Source organism: Scomber japonicus, chromosome 3 (genome assembly GCF_027409825.1).
Source record: "Scomber japonicus isolate fScoJap1 chromosome 3, fScoJap1.pri, whole genome shotgun sequence".
In the NCBI taxonomy this organism is placed as follows: domain Eukaryota; kingdom Metazoa; phylum Chordata; class Actinopteri; order Scombriformes; family Scombridae; genus Scomber; species Scomber japonicus.
The window spans coordinates 23980251-23999878 of record NC_070580.1 but is presented as its reverse complement, the minus strand read 5'-3'; the positions used below and the strand labels follow the sequence as shown (position 1 = coordinate 23999878).

General features: G+C 39.0%; 2 protein-coding genes across 3 annotated transcripts; both read left to right on the top strand.

Moving 5' to 3' along the window:
- The first annotated feature begins 1088 nt into the window (after positions 1 to 1088).
- On the top strand, positions 1089 to 4736 carry prr13 (proline rich 13). Its single transcript, XM_053316229.1, has 3 exons — positions 1089 to 1134; positions 1240 to 1724; positions 3628 to 4736. Exons 1-3 carry the CDS (start codon positions 1119 to 1121, stop codon positions 3673 to 3675), a joined length of 549 nt encoding a protein of 182 aa, XP_053172204.1. The 5' UTR covers positions 1089 to 1118; the 3' UTR covers positions 3676 to 4736.
- An 855-nt stretch (positions 4737 to 5591) lies between these two features.
- LOC128355132 (poly(rC)-binding protein 2) lies at positions 5592 to 18823 on the top strand. 2 transcript variants are annotated; one of them, XM_053315342.1, is made up of 13 exons: positions 5592 to 5744; positions 6918 to 7046; positions 10643 to 10666; positions 10760 to 10792; positions 10923 to 11039; positions 11127 to 11258; positions 11378 to 11506; positions 11981 to 12055; positions 12834 to 12875; positions 14107 to 14179; positions 14786 to 14838; positions 14992 to 15161; positions 17510 to 18823. In XM_053315342.1, the coding sequence occupies exons 2-13, from the start codon at positions 6978 to 6980 to the stop codon at positions 17544 to 17546; spliced, it is 954 nt and encodes a 317-aa protein (XP_053171317.1). In that variant the 5' UTR covers positions 5592 to 5744; positions 6918 to 6977; the 3' UTR covers positions 17547 to 18823. The 2 variants fall into 2 exon arrangements, with proteins under 2 accessions (XP_053171317.1, XP_053171316.1); XM_053315341.1 differs by having other exon boundaries at positions 14080 to 14179.
- The last annotated feature ends 805 nt before the right edge of the window (positions 18824 to 19628 follow it).

Genomic DNA, 19628 nt, shown 5'->3' with positions numbered 1-19628 from the left:
ACACCTAGTTTGACGTTAGATCATGCAGTTAAATGATTGGAAGTGTTGCCAAAAAAGGAGCTTGCACATTAGAGTTTAGTATCATAAAATGCCATGTGACATACAGTCACACAGTGTGCAGTGTGTCTGAAAATGATCTAAAATATTAGTAAGAGGTACATTTTTGTCATTCAAGTATTCTGTTGTCTTGTATTTAGTTGTTAAAAAGTAACTTCATGACTTTTCATAGATTGATATTCAGTTGGCATATCAGGCACACAGATCTTATGAAACAGCCTTATAATTAATCCTCATGAAGGCTTTAATCTTCAATTGTTTTACTGGTGTACTGTATTTAGTTATAATGTATACAGGGAGAGGTGCTCAGAGCATTTAGTCTACCCTTATGTATGTAACAGAGGGCAAAATATTAGAAACTGCTTTAAATCCACTTCAACCAAAACTATAAATATATAAATATGATTCAGTGCAGGCTTGTTGTATTACACTGAATCAACTGGCAACTGAGTGTAACTCTATCTGACAACAATCATTTTTAATTTAACCAATAAAATCACAATGTACTACCACTTTAAAACTCTAGATCCTGAATGATGTGAAACAGGAAATGCATTGCAGCCAAATAATCAGATGCAATCCACAGGTTTGACGTCTCTCTGTCAACATCCACCCTCGCCAACTGGTCATTCGATTTTCAGACAGTAAAAATACAGATTGCCTGAGGCTGAGAATAGCTTATTTAATTTTTTAATTCAAAGATTGTCTGATTTGTTGCTTCTATGTTTTAAATGGCTGTAAATTGATATCTTTGGGCTTTAAGCTATTGATTGAACAAACAGGCAGTTTGAAGAAGTTCTCCCTGCTAAATTCATGACATGCATCTTTCATTTTTACTATGTGTGTTTATCATAATGTTGGAAACTGGTGTGACCATTCTGTCTGTTGATTGAACAAGCAGATAGAACAAAAAACAAGGATATCATCTCAGATCAGAGAATGCATAGAGAATGATATGATAAGATGCAGTGTAGTTCCACTCTTGATAAAAACTATTGTTTTTCATGTCATGTCTCTCTCACTGTTTCTCCAGGATTTAGTGTGAGTTAAGATACGTGACCATGTGGCCGAATCAAGGTACGATACCATACATTACAAATACATTTTATGACTTGGGTGAGGCCTGTTTTATACTGTGTTTTTTAAATGTGGTGCGTATCTGTGCATGTGTTTATGTATTAGGTCCTCCCCCTCCAATGGGACCACCAAACCCAGCCTTCCCTCCTGCTTATAACCCTGCGTGTCCTCCTGTCCCTCCTCCTGGAGCATTCCCACATCCTCCACCTCCAGCATACCCACCTGGCCATTTCCCACCTGGTGTGAATCCAGCAATGCCACCTCCAGGGGCGATGCCCTATGGAGCACCAGGGCCTCAACCTTATCCTATGGCTCCTGGTGGATTTCCACCTGGTGGATTTCCACCAGGTGTCCACCCTACAGGCGTTCACCCAGGTCCATACCCGCACTCCCCAAAAGGTCATAAAGGCCATAAAGGCCATAAAGGCCACCACAAAGGTCATCATCATGGAGGGCTAAATCCCATGACTGCAGCATTAGGCGGGGGAGTGGCAGGAGTGGGAATGGGGATGGTCGGACATAAAGCCCACAAAAAGATGAAGAAGATGAAGAAGGCACACAAGCATAAGCACCACAAACATGGCGGCAAGGTGAGATTTGGCTTAAAGGTTAAAGAGTTTAAAATGGCATACCTGCAGATAAAATAATAATGACAAACTACATCAAAAGATGAAACCTGAACCTGCACACAGGCCTCTAACTTTATTTAAGTCAGTTCTGCAAACAAATGCCATCATGTGGTGGTTTTGGTTCTACCAGAAGAGGGATGTAGGTTATTATCATTATGATTCATTTTATTGCTGAGGGACATAAAAACAAAGAATAGCCAGTTACTAGATTGCATTATGAGGCATGATGATGGCTTGTATGACCACAGACAAATGACTAGATTATAAATCAAACATACTGTGTGGAGAATAAAGTTACTTTTTCTACACCTTGTATGTTAGTGCTGCAACTAAATATAGTTTAATTATTGATTAATCTACTCAATAATTGATTAATAATTTCATCTATAAAATAGTAAATATTTAATTGGCAAAAATGCACATTACAGGTTCCCACGGCTGAAGGTGACATCTTCATCTGTTTTGCTCCAAATCCCAAAATATTCAGTCTACCATCATATAAAACATAGAAAAGAAAAGCAGGAAGCCTTCGCCATTTTGAGCAGCTGAAACCAACAGATCTTTTTACAATGTTCTTGAAGAAAAAGACAAATAATGAATTTGTTAAAACTGTACTTTTTCCCATCAGATACGTAATATAAATATTACAGCTCTACTTGAATATCTATGCTTTAACTTACAGAAGGAATAAGAGCAACATAAAGTGACTTCAAATTTTAATCATTGGTTATTTTAGTAATTTCCAAACTAATTAGTCAGGAATTGGTCATGTCAAACTTTGCAAGCCGTTATTAGTTGACTAGATGAGACAGCATTAGCACAACATTAGCAACAATATGTAGCTCTGCTGCTACCAATGTTTGCCCTGTGAATTAATTCCTTGGAAACATGATGTGGCTTTTGCTTCATCAGTCTGCATTTGACTATCTTAGATAAATAGTACAAGTGGGTGTGAATAGGTTCAGTTTCTACTTGTGCTTTTAGGAGTTTAACATACAGCTGCAGTTTCATTTTCCAGCCAACATGGTTGCTTTGAATAGATCAGCATCTGTTCAGTTTTGTCAGATAATCAGGTACAGTGCTGACTTTAAATTTATTCCAAAATGTAGCAGTGTATTAAAGGTCATGAGGAGGGTAAGAGACAGTTTAAACATATGTTTAACTCCTCTTACAGACACCCCATTAAAAACCTTTTTACCTTTCAAAGCCTCAGCTGAGCTGTTTTAGGGATGGACTAGCTTGAAATAACTGAATGTGGCTGAGTCTGAATGGTGATAATTACTTGGGTGGAAGTATCTAAAAAAAACCCACCTTTCAGTCTACCCTATGCTAGCACATCCTTACCTCTCAATTCCTAAAAAAAAGAGAAAAGAAAGAAACAACCACTAAGCACTTTCTCACATTCTGAACAGGGAAGTATTCATTACTAGTTTTTGATGACATTTAGCTGTTGCTTTTAGATGTATTTATCATAAGTCAACAGTGTGTCTAGTGTCTTCCAAATGAATGTAAGTGGGTTGATCCAGTGCAGAGGACGAGGTGTTTCATGGCACAAGGAAACAGAGAGTGCATCCAGTTAAAATATGAAACAACTAAAACCTCAAATAAACAGTATAATATAATAATACCTCATTACTTTAACATCTCCCTAATTGGCCAAGTGAAACTGTAAATCTATGAACAATAACAATCCACAACAATAGAAGTGCAGTAACCAAGTCAATAATGAAAGGTTTTATTGCAAATTTCGCATTTGGAAAACACAGATTAAAACGAATTGTAACTTTTTTGTTTGTGTTTAAAACTATCATTTAAAGTGTATTAACCTATTCATACATTTATAATCTCTGTCTTTTCTCCACAGTCCTCCAGCAGCAGCAGTAGCAGCAGCAGCAGCAGCGACAGCGACTGAGGCCACCAGTCCACTACACAGCTGTCACAGAAAGGTTGCTCTAACAAAGAGCTACCTGACTATTAACTACAAACACATACAATTAATTGCTAATATTTTAACAAGATTTCTGTTGCAATACAGGATTTTATCATATCCTCATTGGGCTATATATAACACTAAAAGTGCGTAAAGGCTATTACTGGGAACATATTCACATCATTACTGAATATTATTGGTGAACTGTTTCCACCATGCGGGTGTTTATTTGGATATTGATGTTAGGGACATGTTCCTATCAATATCAGGGTGTTGCTGTGTTGTCCCTGCCAATATTTTTACGTATCTCAAACAATCTAGATGCTTTAACTCCATGGAATATTGGTGGTAACATCTTTGTAGAGTTGCCAAATTTGTGTGTTTGTGTTGTCTGCAAGAAATATGGGGGATACTCAACCTGATGGTCTAACAACCTTCAACTACAAGCTGTGCACATTGTTGACTAGCAGCAGTCGGCAGCAGCAGTGGAGTCGATGAGGTGGAGAATATTAGCGGTTAATGCTCAGACGCGATGTTTAATTAAACAACTTTATTATTGTTAGTAAAAATTCCTCCCAAAATCAAATGAAAACATCTGGTCCTTTTTTTTTTTTTAAAGAAAAACCAAAGTGTCAGTAACAGTTGAACTTAGTAAGAATGTTTCATAATCGGTCCAAATAATCATCTTTGAATTTGTTGGAAGAAATATTTACTACTTAAGTCCTTCTCTCCCCATTTGTGTGAAGTGTGTAGTTATTTTTGCATATGTGTCATTAAGACTGAGATGAGTATTACTTTTGTAATATAAAGATTAATTAGCCACAGCTCATCCAACTGATCTGTTTGTGATTGTCAGTCATAATTTTATGATGATCATCATCATTTCAGTAGGGACTGTGCACTTTCATCTTAATGCTTAACTTTCTCTGTTTGAGAAAATGTAACACTGTGATTCAGTAAAAGAAAATGTGTAAGAATCTGTCATTTTTCAGTTTTTCCTGATTTTTTTGAATGTAACTAATTTGAAAGATTAGCTATGTATTAAAACACTACATTGATTTTTATTTTTTTAAATGTGTTCACCACTGTATGAGATGACTGTTGAAAAGTTATATGTTTTGCTATGCAACTGCAGTAATAAATAGATCTGAATGAAAGCCTACAACTAATCTTTACTGACCTAGTATGTTCACACATAAGAGATTTGACTTCTGTGTAGTGCAAGGAGTGCAATGTGTATGTGTGTATAGCAATCCAATACAACAGCTCAGCTCTGCCATAAATTCTGCTTTTATAAAGCTTATACATTATCAGTTTTTGTTAACATCATCAGAAAGGTGATCATTCTACTTTATGTTTATTATTTTGAGGTTGTAGTGGGTAATGGTGGTGTACTGCATTATCTGGAGAAGTGATCCTAATATTTTGCCCCCCTCAAGTATGTTCATGGAGTGGACAAAATATTAGGAATACACCAATGAATATAATGCACCCCAGCACATCAACACCACCCAATACGACATCAGTAATAATCATCAAAGTATAATTATCCTTTTTACAGACGTGATTTTGGGGCATCTGTGGGTCAAACCTGTGGGTCAGATTCAGGATGTGTGCAGAGAGGATGTTTTTTTCCCACCCGCATTCTGGAAGCCCCGCCACTACCCTACCTCTGATTGGCTCTCATTGGCCCTGACCCTGATATTTTTACCCTAAGCCAATCATCTCACTCTCGCACCTACGCTTAACCAATGGAACCAACGGAGGCAACAAATAACAGCCAATCAGAAGCGGAGAAGGGCGGGTCCTTGCGGAATGCGGGTGCGGGAGAAATATGGCGGGGGGGAATCGGGCTGGGTGAAGGGGGAAAGTTCAGAGGTTATAATTGTGTTGTCTTTGTGTAAAGGAGTGGAGCTCGATCTCACATCACTCTTCCCTCCTCCCCGAGTCCTTTCTAAACTCTCCCCCGGGTCTCTACCCTCCCAAACCTCTCCCCTTCTACCCTTAAAACCCCAACCCTCCCCCCGATCACCTTTCAGCGCACGAATCAGGTGAGTTTTATGTCGGCGTTTTAGCGCTTTTTAAAATATTTGTTGTTATGATCTGAAGTAGCGGAAAGAAATCGCGCCCAGCGTGCTAACAAGGCCGCATGATGATGAGCACGCAGTCTGCTAGCTTAGCTAACCAAGAGGGAAGTTTAATTTTTATGGTGGCTTTAAAACCCCACTGCTTGTTGTTTGGTGAAAACACTTCTAAAAAAGGAGACCTAGCTAATGGTACCTACATTTAACCAACAATTTACAACATTGATTGATAAAGCCAAATAGCTAGCTTGTGCTAAGTAGCGCACGCATGCTCCATTCATTTCCCAGCACGGTGGGTAACCAGCATGCTAACAGGCTAACACACTCACAACCAGCGCTAATTGTTCACTTCACTCACTTTCAACTTAAAAAAACGTGAGCCAAATAGGCAAATTCACATCTGCTCGTCGCGTAGAGTAAAGACTTGCGTGTTAATTTCATGATGTATTGGTTGAGATTGCGAACGACAGATTGAATCGTGCGCACATTTGTTGATAAACTTGAGTCATATATTGATGAAGGCATCGTTAGCCTACAAGCTAAACAAGGCTATCCATATGGTTCCCACTAAATGAGATGGATTTAATTGTGATTTATTGGTTTGGAGTCGTATAACTTGCTTTCTGGTCCTCCAAACTAGCAGCTTGTAGTCTCCACAGAGAAAGTGCGCACTAAACCTCATTTTAATATCCATCAGGGTTTACTATCAACGTTAACGTAAGCTGTAACACAGATTTATCCTATTCATTCACAAAATGTTCATCTGTATTCTTCAGGGTACGTATTTCAAATATAATATGAAATATAATTATCGTATGTTTGCCAGTGTATCGTCCTTCGTTATATATTTAGCCATGAGGTGTTCTCATTTTTTATGTAATCGGTAAATTAGGAAAAAAACGGGTACTTTGTGTAATGGTGGCATTTAAATGTGGCCATAGGTTTGTAGCAAGAATATCTGGAGTGTTTTCTCCTGTGGAAGAATTTCATTTAGAAACATAATGAAAGCCTCAAATGTGAAATGAGTGTCCATGTTATCCCAGTGTGTTTTTTTTCTTCCTTTTTTTCTCATTAACTATGTCACAATTTCCATAATCTTGATTGCTTCATAATCTAAAGTATTTTTTATGCACCCCTTAGATCCACCTCGGTGACCAAAGACCCCAGTTCTATACGGACGACTACTTTTCAGTTGCAGTTATGGACTCCGGTGTGATTGAAGGAGGGCTCAATGTCACCCTTACCATTAGGCTGCTCATGCATGGCAAGGTGAGGTCACTCTTAATAACATATGACTCTATATTTATTGTGAGGACGTCCCTGAGGGATGCATAAAGGCCAGGGACTGTGATGTGATGAGTAAGGTTATTGACACAGTGATAGGATCCTGTATCTCAGTGCAAGGTATTTTGCCATGTGTCTCTGCTGCATAACAAGCTGTTTTTTTCCTCCTCTTAATACGTGGCTCTGTTCACTCTGGGTATTAAAATGCATCTTGGGTGATCTAGTCACAAGCAGACAGCTCTAAGTATAGGTGTGAATGCGCCCAACACACATTGAGGACTTGTTAAGATCCGATCGTTCAGACCACATGCGGAGGTGGTCTGGGCTGCATATGGCCACATTCTTTAAAGGAGGCCTATTATGCTTTTCCTTTTTTTTCAGTCATATAGTGTTATAATGTCAGATGTTCATATTAAAAAGCCCAAAGTGTCAAAAAATGAGCTACATGTATGTAGACATTATCCCTGTGTGCAAAATACATTGGCTGCAGACTGCTCTAAATGCAAAGTTTCCAACATTTTTTTGTCTACTTTTAGCCCAAGCCGATGTTGACTCGTGATGGATTTCTTTATACAGTCATCTGCTCCACGCACAGCGTGTGAGTTCACTGCTCCGCTCTGCTAGCATTATGACATTTTTCCATTGTTTTGGGGTAGTCATGCCGAGCCATCACTGGAGTTGAGCTGTGAGGGTTTTTTTTTTTTCATTACACAGCAAAGCAAAGTAAAATAAGTCATTAACCCGTTAGAGGTGTGCTGGTCATCTGCAGCTCTTCATCAGACATCATCATTACTGTAGTTGTTTCTGCTTGTACTATTCCTTCCTGCATTATTTCTAACTGATCCGCTGAACAAAGAGCTCCAAATTTGTCAATATGTTGCTGTGTCGACTGGATTTTAATGAGAACAGGTTGGGTTTATTGGGAGGGGAGCCTAAAAAAGACATGAGCTAACACTGCCTATTACAGACAGAGGCTGAACTGAGGGGCTGCATAAATGGCCAGTATAAGATAAATAAGGAGTCTTTGAACTATGAATCACAAAAAGATACTCTTGTCCCAGAATAAAAATATCAATCTTGAAATGAGTATCATAGGTCCCCTTTAAAGCAGTGTGTATGTGAATGTGTCCTAGCCAAACTTGGGAGAGACTCAGCAGCCAATGTTTCTCCATTCTGTTTATGAGTAGCTGAGATAGTCACTGAACAATAATAGCTGGTCCACCTTAAAGGTAAGTCCACCTTAACACACCTGCTCTCTCTCTCTCTCTCTCTCTCTCTCTGTCTGTGTATGTTAAGGTGGTCTTACCTTTAACCTCTTCTACTCCCGCCACCCTACCGTAGACCCATTATTTGGGGGAGGAGGGTGTTGAGGGGGGAGATAGCAGGTAACAGGTTGAGCCATTTTTCTAGTCATAAATCTGTAATAAACATTGTGTTTTGGTCAGGTGTCTATTCAAATTTTGAAAGTTTAGAGTATATAAGTGCTTGCAATATTATTATGAAAGTATACAATGGCTATTCACATGCGCAGTTATGTCTCCTATGCTGTAGCAGCAATTTTTGGGTTGATACTATTTGTTACACATATTTTGTAAAACATTTAACCATTTTTTTGACCACTTGAGAATTAATTATAAAATTGTCAAAAATCCATTCAAAATACCACAATTAAAATACAAAGACCTTGAGCTACACCACAGATAAATGAATGTTGTGAATAAAATCTTTTGACATTTGAAGGTTTCTGTAAGAATTGCATTTTTCAGTGATTGGATGGGAAGCACTATGCGTAGTAAATCCTCTAGTTTGCCTTTGTAAAGTATCATGAAGCTGTGATTGTCCTAGAAGTCATAACAGGTCGGTATAAGGTAAGGTCAAAAAATGGTCTGACTACAATAAAATGACAACTATGGGGACTAACATCATCACATATGAACACAGATGGATTCATTGAATCTAGAAGAGTATCAGCTTCCCAGTTATGTTCAATGTATGCAATTCCTAGACTGTTTAGTGACCCCAGTATGCAGAAATATTCAAAAACTTCATTTTTAGAATTGGCGATGATAACACATTTTGTACTGCATGCAAAAAGCTGCATGGCGTCTGCTAAAAGCTGCATGGGATTAAGTAGGCATATCTGTAAAGGGAAGACGCATGGGTACCCCTAGAATCCAGTTTCCTTCAGATATCTTGAGGTGAAAGGTCAAGGGACCCCTCTGAAAATGGCCATGCCAAGTTTTTCCCAGTCAAAACTTTAGCCATACTTTGGGGTGTTACTAAGCCATAGCATAACATAGTTGGAACAGTGGATGCATTAGGTCATCTAGTTTCATATAATACCGGTCTCTTCACTTTAGCTTTAAAACCAATAATGCATTTGGTCTTTGCAAACAGAAACGATGTATGTATTTATTTGCACATAGAGCAGTAAGTTAGAAGTCTGATTTACAAGTAGTGACTCAAGACACCATGCCAGGTGTGAACTGATATACTTGGAGCTGCCCACTTGTGATCGGATCACTCATGGCACATGTTAATGCCCAGTGCCGACAGGGCCTGTGTTATTTTCCAAGATGTATTAGCTGTGCTAAAATATTACAATGTTCCTCATAGCTAGTATTAAGTTACGTCAGAAGTAAATGGCCATCATTATTGACAGTCGAGTTATAGTCTTCACTCACAAATCAGTAATGACATCCTCTACTCCTTTCAAATGTTGTAGAGGTCTCTCTCCCCCGTATTTCTTGCTGAATGATCCCATAGCAGTTGAAATGATATTACACACAGCCATTTCCACATCTCTATTTGACACTTGGTAAAAACCACAACCAGGAGGCATGACCATTCCATCTGACTTTGACGGCTGCCATAGATCCACACTCTTGTTGCATCTTGTGTCCCACAGAGGCCTGTTGTTATTGTGGTTTCAAGTGATAATATGCCATGTGGTGAGAAGCGGCTGCTCAAAATCCGACTCTTAGACATCAGCTTACACTGCAGGCATACCAGACTGTTGATACAACTGAAAAATGATCCTCCATAAGACCTGCTAGCTTGAAGCATCTTAAAACGGGTCCCAGTGCGGGCTACAGGCATTAGCAGCCTACGTATACTGTGGCTTGACTTTATCACGGTTCTCACTGTGGTCAACAGCAACATCTTGAGTCTGTAAGAATAGACGAAACAAAAATTGCCTATGGTAGAGTGCTGGGAAATTCATGACGAAATTTGAACAGTTGACCAGTGCACCTCACAATTAGTGAATTAAGACTGTTGTTGTGTAATTCACTTTGGCTCTCTTTAAATCAACATCCCATCAACTGCAGAATTCCCATTTATTATAATTTACATCTAGTGCTCATAACCATTAAGACATTTCTGAAGGAGGTGCTCTGACAGGGAGAACTTGTCTTCTTATCCAAGTGATAGGAAACCATGTTGCCTCATTTACTGAAAGTTTTTCATGCCTGATAAAGCGATACAAAAGGTTCGATATCTAATTCTGTGGTAATAACAAATGTCAAGTTTAAAAAGATTTTAATTAACTAAGAAGAACAATATCTTTTCTTGTGTTTCAGGAAGTCGGAAGTATTATCGGAAAGGTAAGCTGCTGTTTAATATGATTGGATGTTTGATTCTCTTCATCATTGAATTAAACCGATAATGTATCTGACTTTGTTATCCTCTGCAAACAGAAAGGTGAATCTGTGAAGAAGATGAGAGAAGAGGTGAGGTCCCTTCTAGCTTTCATTACTCTACATAGTGATATTATAATTACTTCCAGGCCACTGTTACAGATTGTGGCAAAAGTCTTCCAAATTGATTCTTTCAATTACTTGCTTTTGTCTTTATCTGTAGAGCGGGGCTCGCATCAACATCTCTGAGGGCAATTGCCCAGAGAGGATCATTACTTTGGCAGGGCCAACCACCGCCATCTTTAAAGCATTCTCCATGATCATAGAGAAGCTGGAAGAGGTATGTCCCAAGTATACTGACTTTTTCTTTAGATCAGCAGTACCCAGCCTGAACACAAACTGAATTAACCTTCATATGTCTTTCCAGGATATAAGCAGCTCAATGACAAACAGCACAGCTACCAGCAAGCCCCCTGTGACCCTACGCATTGTGGTGCCTGCCAGCCAGTGCGGCTCCCTCATTGGGAAAGGTGGCTGCAAGATCAAGGAAATCCGAGAGGTATGCACACAGAAAAACACGTAATACAAAATGTAAAGAATAAAACTATGTGATCTAAAATTCTTTTAGCATTGGAAGACTATCACCTTATCCCTTTCCCCTATATTTGTGTGTCCCAGTCAACCGGTGCTCAGGTACAAGTGGCAGGAGACATGCTCCCCAACTCCACGGAGCGCGCCATCACCATCGCTGGCACTCCTCAGTCTATAATTGAGTGTGTGAAGCAGATCTGTGTGGTCATGCTTGAGGTAAGTGGACCCGTGAAAGCAATGAAGCCAATGAAGTAGATCTGTGAAATGAATGATGTGAAATAGTGAGGTGTCTGTTGTGAGCTTGGTATTGTAGACTTGGTATAGGTGTCAAATGGTTTAGCAGGATTGTGGCTGGTATTGTAGTTTTATAGGTATTGTTAAAAAAAAAAAAAAAAAAAGTGTCAATTTTGCCTTTGTTATGCCAAGTATACAAAATGCAGCTGTATCACTTAAGAAAATATAAACATCAGTTTGAGACTGTATATTGGCAGACACTGAAAGAAAGTATGTTTAGGATTTGGAGCAGCTAGAGTAAAACTAAATGAAGACATCTGTAGTATGAAGCTGTGATATTTTTTAAGATTGTGTGTTGAATGAATTAATTCTAACATGATTTAACAATTTCAACAATTAGATGATAACATGGGTTGTAATATAATGACACATCTGCTTGTATTGTCTCCTGTACAGTCTCCGCCTAAGGGGGTCACTATCCCCTACCGGCCCAAGCCTTCAGGATCTCCCGTCATCTTTGCAGGCGGACAGGTACATACAACACTTGAGAGCGACATGAGAATCCCACTTATGTTTTGGGGAATATTTATTGCTGCTGTTGTCTTTCATTTGGGCTCCAGTGAGTCCGGGATGTATGTTTTGCAGGAAAAAGTATTTTTTGAAATACTGATGTGTGATGGAAAGTCCTGAATATAACTGAAAGTAACATCTTGAATGAAGAATGTCAGCATGAGTATTCATAATCTGAATAGTTGCTTTCAAAAGAGTAGCTGTTGAAGGTATTTTAAGTTCAGAAAACAGCTGTATCCAAACTGTGTGGGCTGATTGTTCCAAGAGATTATCAAGTACTCTAATGACCATGGAACATTTACTCCTAGAGACAGTCTGTAACAACTTTCTTTTTGTCCTTCCCCTCATTTTGACTTTATGTTTTGAACATTAAGTTTCAGTAGTGAGGTGGCCCTCTTTGTGTGCACCACACTGCTCTCTGGAGCTTGCTGACCTAACATTGCAAGGTCTTTTAACTTACTAAATATCTTTTTTATTATTATTATTATTCTTTGAAGAGAAATCTGTCCTTCTGGTTTCCTTAATTCCACTATAATGTCTCTAAATATTTCTCTTTTCCCAGAAATGTGGAGACTTTGGACAAGACATACATGTTGATATTCTTAGATTTTAGTTCAGAGAAGGCTTTGTTGTGTTGAAGTATGCAAGAGGTATTCATACGTGAGGAAGGATGTAGCTGTAGCTGTAACTTAACCTACAATCAGAGGCCTATGAAAGATTTGTTTTCATTTTGTTTCAGGCATATGCCGTACAAGGACAGCACGCGATTCCACAGCCAGATGTAAGTGCAGTAGTCATCTCCACATGACCCCCACCAATACCACCTATTATTACCAATGTGCGACCACCCACCCACCCACATCTCGTTTTACATTTGCTGTAGTCCTAATTTTGTTTTTTGTCTGCCTCCCTTCGATTTACTATTATCAGATTTTATAACCATTTAGAGAGCAGTGCTGTTCATGTTTCCTGTGTCGACTGGCAGTCAGTTGTTAATTAAACTACTGTTTGTGTTTGTCCAGACTCTCCACTGTTCCATGAATAATAATCTGTTCCTGCTGCTCACCCTTCCTGTTCATCCTTTTTTTTATGTGCTGTCTTGTTTTACATGTCTCATTCATTAGTGTGTCCCAGATAAAAATGTTCTTTGTGCCCACCTTCATTAACGCTTATTACTTTGTTTGTTATGCTCTGCCCATTGTCTTCAAACTCAAACTTTCTCTCTCTCTTTTTTTTTAATGAACTTTAGATGTTCCATCTGGAGCATCGGACGTGATAGATTGTATATTTTTAGCCTCACCTGTCACTGAATATTAGCATCAGAGCAACAAAATACTAGTTAGATAGGATATCACATAGTAATATTAAGGTAAAAATGTGTTTTTCTCTATGGCCTTTAAGCAGTGCCATTACTTTTATGTAAGTAGTTTGTCATTGGTTAGAGCAGTTTTCATTTATCAAAACTAGATCTGTTTATAAAGGTGGGACAGAAACATCATTTCCTCCTTTCCTTCCAGCTGTAGTGGTGATACTGGTACAGTGTTATACTGAGTTGAGACTGTCTCTCAGTTCATGTGGGTCTTGTATTGATGTTGGTTAGGAAATCTCCTGCACACTGAGAGCTTCCTCCCTTGTGTATTGTGACTTTGCCCTGACCCTGAAGACTACAAGAAAGCTTTATCAAGAGGTGCAGCCTGAAGTGTGGAGGAATAACTATGGGGTACCCTACATAGACAAGCCATAAAACACACAGTCAGACACACCAGTGATCCATGTTAGAGCTTTGTGAAAGGATAGGAAATCTACACACCAAGGAATTAAGTGATGAACTGTGTGAAATCTTTCTTTTCTTGTTGTTTTTGGGGGCGTTCTTTGTTGTAGTTGTCTTTACTAACTGTGATTTTTTTTGTTTGTTCTGTTTTTCCCTCTTCCTGTGTTTTCCATTTTCTCTGTTTCTCTCCCTGCCTCCTCTCTCACTCTCACAGTCTTCCTCTGCTGCTATCTCTCCACAGCTCACCAAGCTTCACCAGCTGGCTATGCAGCAGAGCCCCTTTCCCATCGCGCCAAGCAACCAGGGATTCACTGGTATGCAGCACAGCCCACAGGCTTTCAATGCAACATTTTGCGACTCGTCAGGCTCAAAATTAATCAAAAAACTAACAGTTAATTTTTTTGTCCACTGGCCAAATGGCTAGTGGATGTTCAAATTTGACCAGCTACTCAATAGATGACCACTGTTTTTTTTTGGCTCTTGAGTGAAGAAAATCTACCAGCCACTTTGATATTTTACCAGCATTTGGCTGGTGCTAATTTGCTTCTCAACCATATTTGAAGAAGGCTGATTTAACTAAAAATTATCCACGCAGAGCTTTAAGAAATTGATAGTTTCAAGGTACACACTGCAACTCCTAATGATTGTGGTTGAGGTGTGGTGTAGTAGACTTCAATATTTAATGTTGTATTGAAGCCATTAATATTTGAAACCAAAGGGCTTTCATATTGTTTTATAGGTGAATGGAGGCTCATTCACTTCAATATCCTTTTGTTTTGAAGTGGTTTCTGTTTACAGGACGTGACATTCACTGTGTTTGGTTTCTATGCCTATCACAAGTAGATTTATTTGAATATTTCAACATATTGTTATGGTTATTTGATTGTGGTTAATTCTTTTCCTGTTTATGTCTCTGTCAGGGATAGATGCTTCTGCTCAAACCAGTTCCCATGAGATGACCATTCCAAATGATGTAAGTGCTCCAAAGAGTCACATTTTATCCCAGTTTTAATACTTGAGTTCCAGCTTCACATTCATAATTACAAAAGGCGCTTGTTTTTTACGTTCATCATGATTTATTTTAAACATCTCTGTTGCTTGTTTTTGCTGCTCTTCTCCACTGTAGCTTATTGGGTGCATCATTGGCCGCCAGGGGGCCAAGATCAACGAGATCAGGCAAATGTCAGGTGCCCAGATTAAGATTGCGAATCCAGTGGATGGCTCAACCGACCGCCAGGTCACCATCACTGGCTCGCCTGCCAGCATCAGCCTGGCAGAGTACCTCATCAACGCCAGGTAAGATCATCTGTTTACTGTGTTAACTCCCAACAGGTGATTCATTCAGTCTCAGTTTTACGCTCTGCTGCATCAGTGCATTTTGATAAAATGCTAAAAACTACTTGGGTCAACCTGGTCAGATTTTTTTCAATTGCTTTTCTAAATTTGCCCAATCACCCTTCTGTTTTTTTCCTTGGCTGTCACATTTAATTTCTCCTACAGCTCCTACAGTCACCCATGCAAGAGTAGGGTACTTGATGTACCTCATAATAATGTATGGAAATATATAATATAATAAGGTTTTCTAGTGTGATTTTAATGTGCCATCAGAATAATTGGGTCCTTGGCATTTCTATTTCAACCAATATTTATGGCTTTGGTGTCAGTCTGTTTCTTCCCTTTATTCTTCCGCTTGCTTAGATCTGCATTGATCCATCGCCAGAGATTTTTTTTTCTTTCAGTTCGGGGCGCCACGTGCATTTCTAATGACGCTTTTTGTCCTGTGTTTTGATCACATCCCTGAGTGACCGCCCACACCCCCAACCCATTCTCCCTGCCACCTGTCCCTCCCCATTGCTCACCAGCTTGCCCTGTGACCCATCCCGACTGTGTTGTCCCTCTCTCCTTGTCTCTCTTTCTACAGTGTAGAGTCCTCTAAACCTCCTCCCTCCTCCTCCTCCTTGAACCCTGAACAGACCAGCCTGTGCCCTTCCTCCACCTCTACTACTACTACTACTACCACCACCTCCTCTGCTGCTACCTCCTCCTTCTCTTCCTCCTCCTCCTCTTCCTCCTGTGTGGTGCCCCCCTCAGCCTCCATCCCTCTGTCCTTGTTGGCTCCAGGGCCGCCTCCTCCCTCCTCTTCCTCCTCCTCTTCTTCCTCCACTGATTCCCTGCTCCCCAGCTCTCCTGCCTGTGTGTCGAGTCTCCTCAGTCTCAAGCCCCTCCCTCTCCTGGCCCTCCATGTTGTGAGCGGGGCGAGTAACCCCACACACCCAATCCCTCCCGAGCCCAAAATTACCCCCGAGCTGGGCTCCAAATCTAAAAGACGAAGGCTCTCCCCTTACTAACAAAGGAAACATAAGTCATTTACTACTAAAGTACTGACAATACAATAATTGTCTGTACCTGCACTTGCTTTTGTATCTGGCTGTGCCATGCCACGCTTACTACAGAAAACAAATGCACATTAACAGTGTTACACAGCCAGAAAGATGGTTGCTGCCATATTTATTAAATTGATATCTGTAGCTTGATTTGGCTCGTCTCCTAAAGGATTGACATGTTGAGTGCATTATATTTTTAAACGACTTTGAACTTAGCATGGACAGTGAATTATGTCACTGATTTTACTGAAGCATTTCTCTTTGTGTAAGCTCTGCTCAGGTAGCGGCTCTCTCTTTAAGATGTCATAGTATGGGAATTGTAGTTTTCTTGTAGTGAATTTGGAGTAATTATTAATATTATGATTGTTGTTATTATTATTACTATTATTATTACTGGGTGTCATAATGAAGAGTATATGTATCATGATGATTTTGCTCATGTAGGAAACAGATGTAAGTTCAAGTAATCTGCCCTCAGGTATCAAATCACCTTTTTAGATCATGTTGTTGATATAAAGTTCAAAACTATCATGGTAACACAGTTTGATGTTCTGGGAAATACACATATTTGCTTTCTTGCCATGAGTTTGAAGGAAGAGATCATTTTAACTTTTGTACAGTCTGTACAGTAAACATGTAGCTTGAGCCAGCAGCCATTTAGCTTAGCTTAGCACAAAGAATCGAAATGGAGGGAATCGTGAGCCTGGCTCTCCAAATATAAAACCCCAACATGTTGTTTTTATTTAATTTTTTGTATGTATTAATGAGATGAAATAGTGTTATTGGGCCTTTTTAGGAATACTGGTGTGCACATTTTTTGATTTGAACAGAGCCAGGAAAATTGTTTGCCTCTGTTTCCTGTTGCCTCTGTCTTAAAGCTAAGTGAACCAGCTCTTGGCAGCAGAATCATAATTACCTTCAGACAATCTTTCCATCTAACTCTTGACAAGGAATTAAGTATGTCTCCCAAAATGAAGAACCATTTCTTCAGCACAGCTCTATTGTCAAACCTTGAAGTATCAGTTTGAGATCTGACTCTGAACAGCTGAGTTAGGAAACTGGACATCTAATGATCTTTTTTTCTATACCAGAGCATACTTTTTTTTTTTGGTGAATAAATCCAGATTATCTCTTCATATAGCATTGAATTATAATGTGATGTATAGTATAAAAGGTTAAACATGTATCTTGTCTGACTGCACGCATGCTTATTCTCTCTCCCACCCTGGTCTCCTGGTGTCTCTCTGTCTCTTTCTCCAGGCTTTCCTCTGAGGCCACAGGACTGGCAGCCAACTGATAAGACACTGCATCTGCACTAAATCTCACTTTTATATCATCGGCTACCATAAAGCAGTCAATGCAACTATTCAACTTAAGAGTTTATATATTATACCGCCTCTTCCTCATTTGAAATCATGTCAACCGCCACTGATTTGATGCGCTGCATTCATTATTTATTTTGTTTTTTGGTTTTACTCAAAAGAAGCAAACAATTAGGTTTTAAATTCCCTTTTTGAGTCAAGTTGGAGATTTTAATGAGTTATTAGATTTTTTTTTATTTGTTTCGATGGATCCCTCGCTCTCTTCCCTTTTTTCTTTCTTTGTCATCACAGAGGATTAGAGTTGGAAAAACTCTTAATAGGCATATAGATTTAGTTCTGTACAGTCAGGTTTTTTCTTTAAAAAGGTAAAATAAAAAAAGTATCAAAAATAAGAATAGAGTGACTGTTTTATTGTGTTTATATACCACGCAACTCTTTTTTTCCTCCCCTTACTCAGTTCTAAAGTCAGTCTACCAACTTGTATGTCCACATGCTTTAGATATACAGTATTAGCCAATAGTTTGGACACATTTTCCCATTGCCTTTTTAATGAGAAAGGGTGTTCAAACTTTTGACTGGTGCTGTACACTGCCCTTGATCCCCTTTTCAACTCAAGTGCTTGTAATATGAAATCCACTCGTGTCACTGAGAATACATAGTTGTACATGCACTGTCACCGAGTATATTGGTTATGATGACAAATGTTCAAACACAATTGAATTTATCCACATAATTTAAAATGTGTATTGCTACACATGTCACTTTTTCCTCCCTCTACATGTCATTCCTTTGTTCCCCACTCCTGTTCCTGAGATCATGTGTTGATATTTTGCTGGGATGGGAGGTTTTTGGGGGATTTGGGCTCGGCTTTAGGGATCAGAAGCAGAGGGTTCTCCTCGCTTTTTTTGTAAAGACTGATATATACTAAAAATAAAAAAAAGTTGGAATATTTGTTTTAAATGGAGGAAATATTTTTTTTAACTACCAAAGGGGGGATTAACTCCTGGACACTGATCTGTCTATTAAATGTGATGAGGCTGAGAACTGAATCATTTAAGCTCTGGAACTAGACAAAGAAAGGGTTGTGAGTTAACACTAGGTTCCTGCTCTTTGCTTTGCTCAAGTCAGAATTTTATTTTTTATTTGCAGGAAGAAAACTTTTGTGCACGTTTTTTGAGACTGTAGACCCGGGTGCCACAACATTGTTTAAAAAAATACGAGAAATAAAGATGTGAATTGCTCAAACCACAAATTGTCTCGAGAATTCTATCACTGCTTGGCACAATGAACACACAAATGATGATTTTTACAGGTTTGATTTTATTTTAAATGGTTTCTTAAATATATTTATTGTACAGTTTAAAGTAATGCAGTATAAAAAAGCAAACATTTCAGTTCATACAGGGTTCCAATCAGCATTGTGGGAAACACAAGTACCTGCTCAATCCAGACACTAGAGGGCAGTAGATTTGCTTTTTGGCAACAGTTTATCCTGCATTAGGACTTCTAGCATGTATTGTTGGTGGGGATATTCAGTTTAAAATGCTCTTGAAGTTTAAAGTTTTCAAAATGAAACACCATAGAAGAGATAAAAAAATGTAAGCTGCCATTTCTAGCTTATTTCATGGTCCACTGTAGGTTAACGGATCAGGAAAATGATGTGCTGCTGTACACGAGGCTTGTTAAGGGACACGTACATCAAAACCAGAGTTTTATGTATCATACTGTTTATATGAGGGAGCCCTTACACACATCTCCAAAAAACACCCCAGTTGGCCAAAACTTCAGCTGGTGAGGACAATGTAAGAGTGCCCTTTCTGAAAACTAACAGCAATGTGTGTTTGTTCAGAGTTCATCTCTTATTTTGGGGTATTATAGGTAAAAGTAGACCTGAGCAAATCAGTATTTTAGGACATGGTGGAAAAAACTCCAAAGTTTGCAGTAATCCCCCCCTCTCCCCCCATATTGAGTAAACCAAAGGTCATTTCTATCATGATCTGAAGTGTTTCTGCCTCAGATTAAGCCTGTGAGGGCTTTGAGATTTATTTCCTGAAACA

Coding starts and splice junctions, on each gene's coding strand:
- LOC128355132 (XM_053315341.1), top strand. CDS start 6,978: ATGGACTCCGGTGTGATTGAAGGAGGGCTCAATGTCACCCTTACCATT. Junction 14,180..14,785: donor AAGCAACCAGGGATTCACTG/GTATGCAGCACA, acceptor TGTCTCTGTCAG/GGATAGATGCTTCTGCTCAA. Junction 14,839..14,991: donor AGATGACCATTCCAAATGAT/GTAAGTGCTCCA, acceptor TCTCCACTGTAG/CTTATTGGGTGCATCATTGG.
- prr13 (XM_053316229.1), top strand. Junction 1,725..3,627: donor ACCACAAACATGGCGGCAAG/GTGAGATTTGGC, acceptor TTTTCTCCACAG/TCCTCCAGCAGCAGCAGTAG.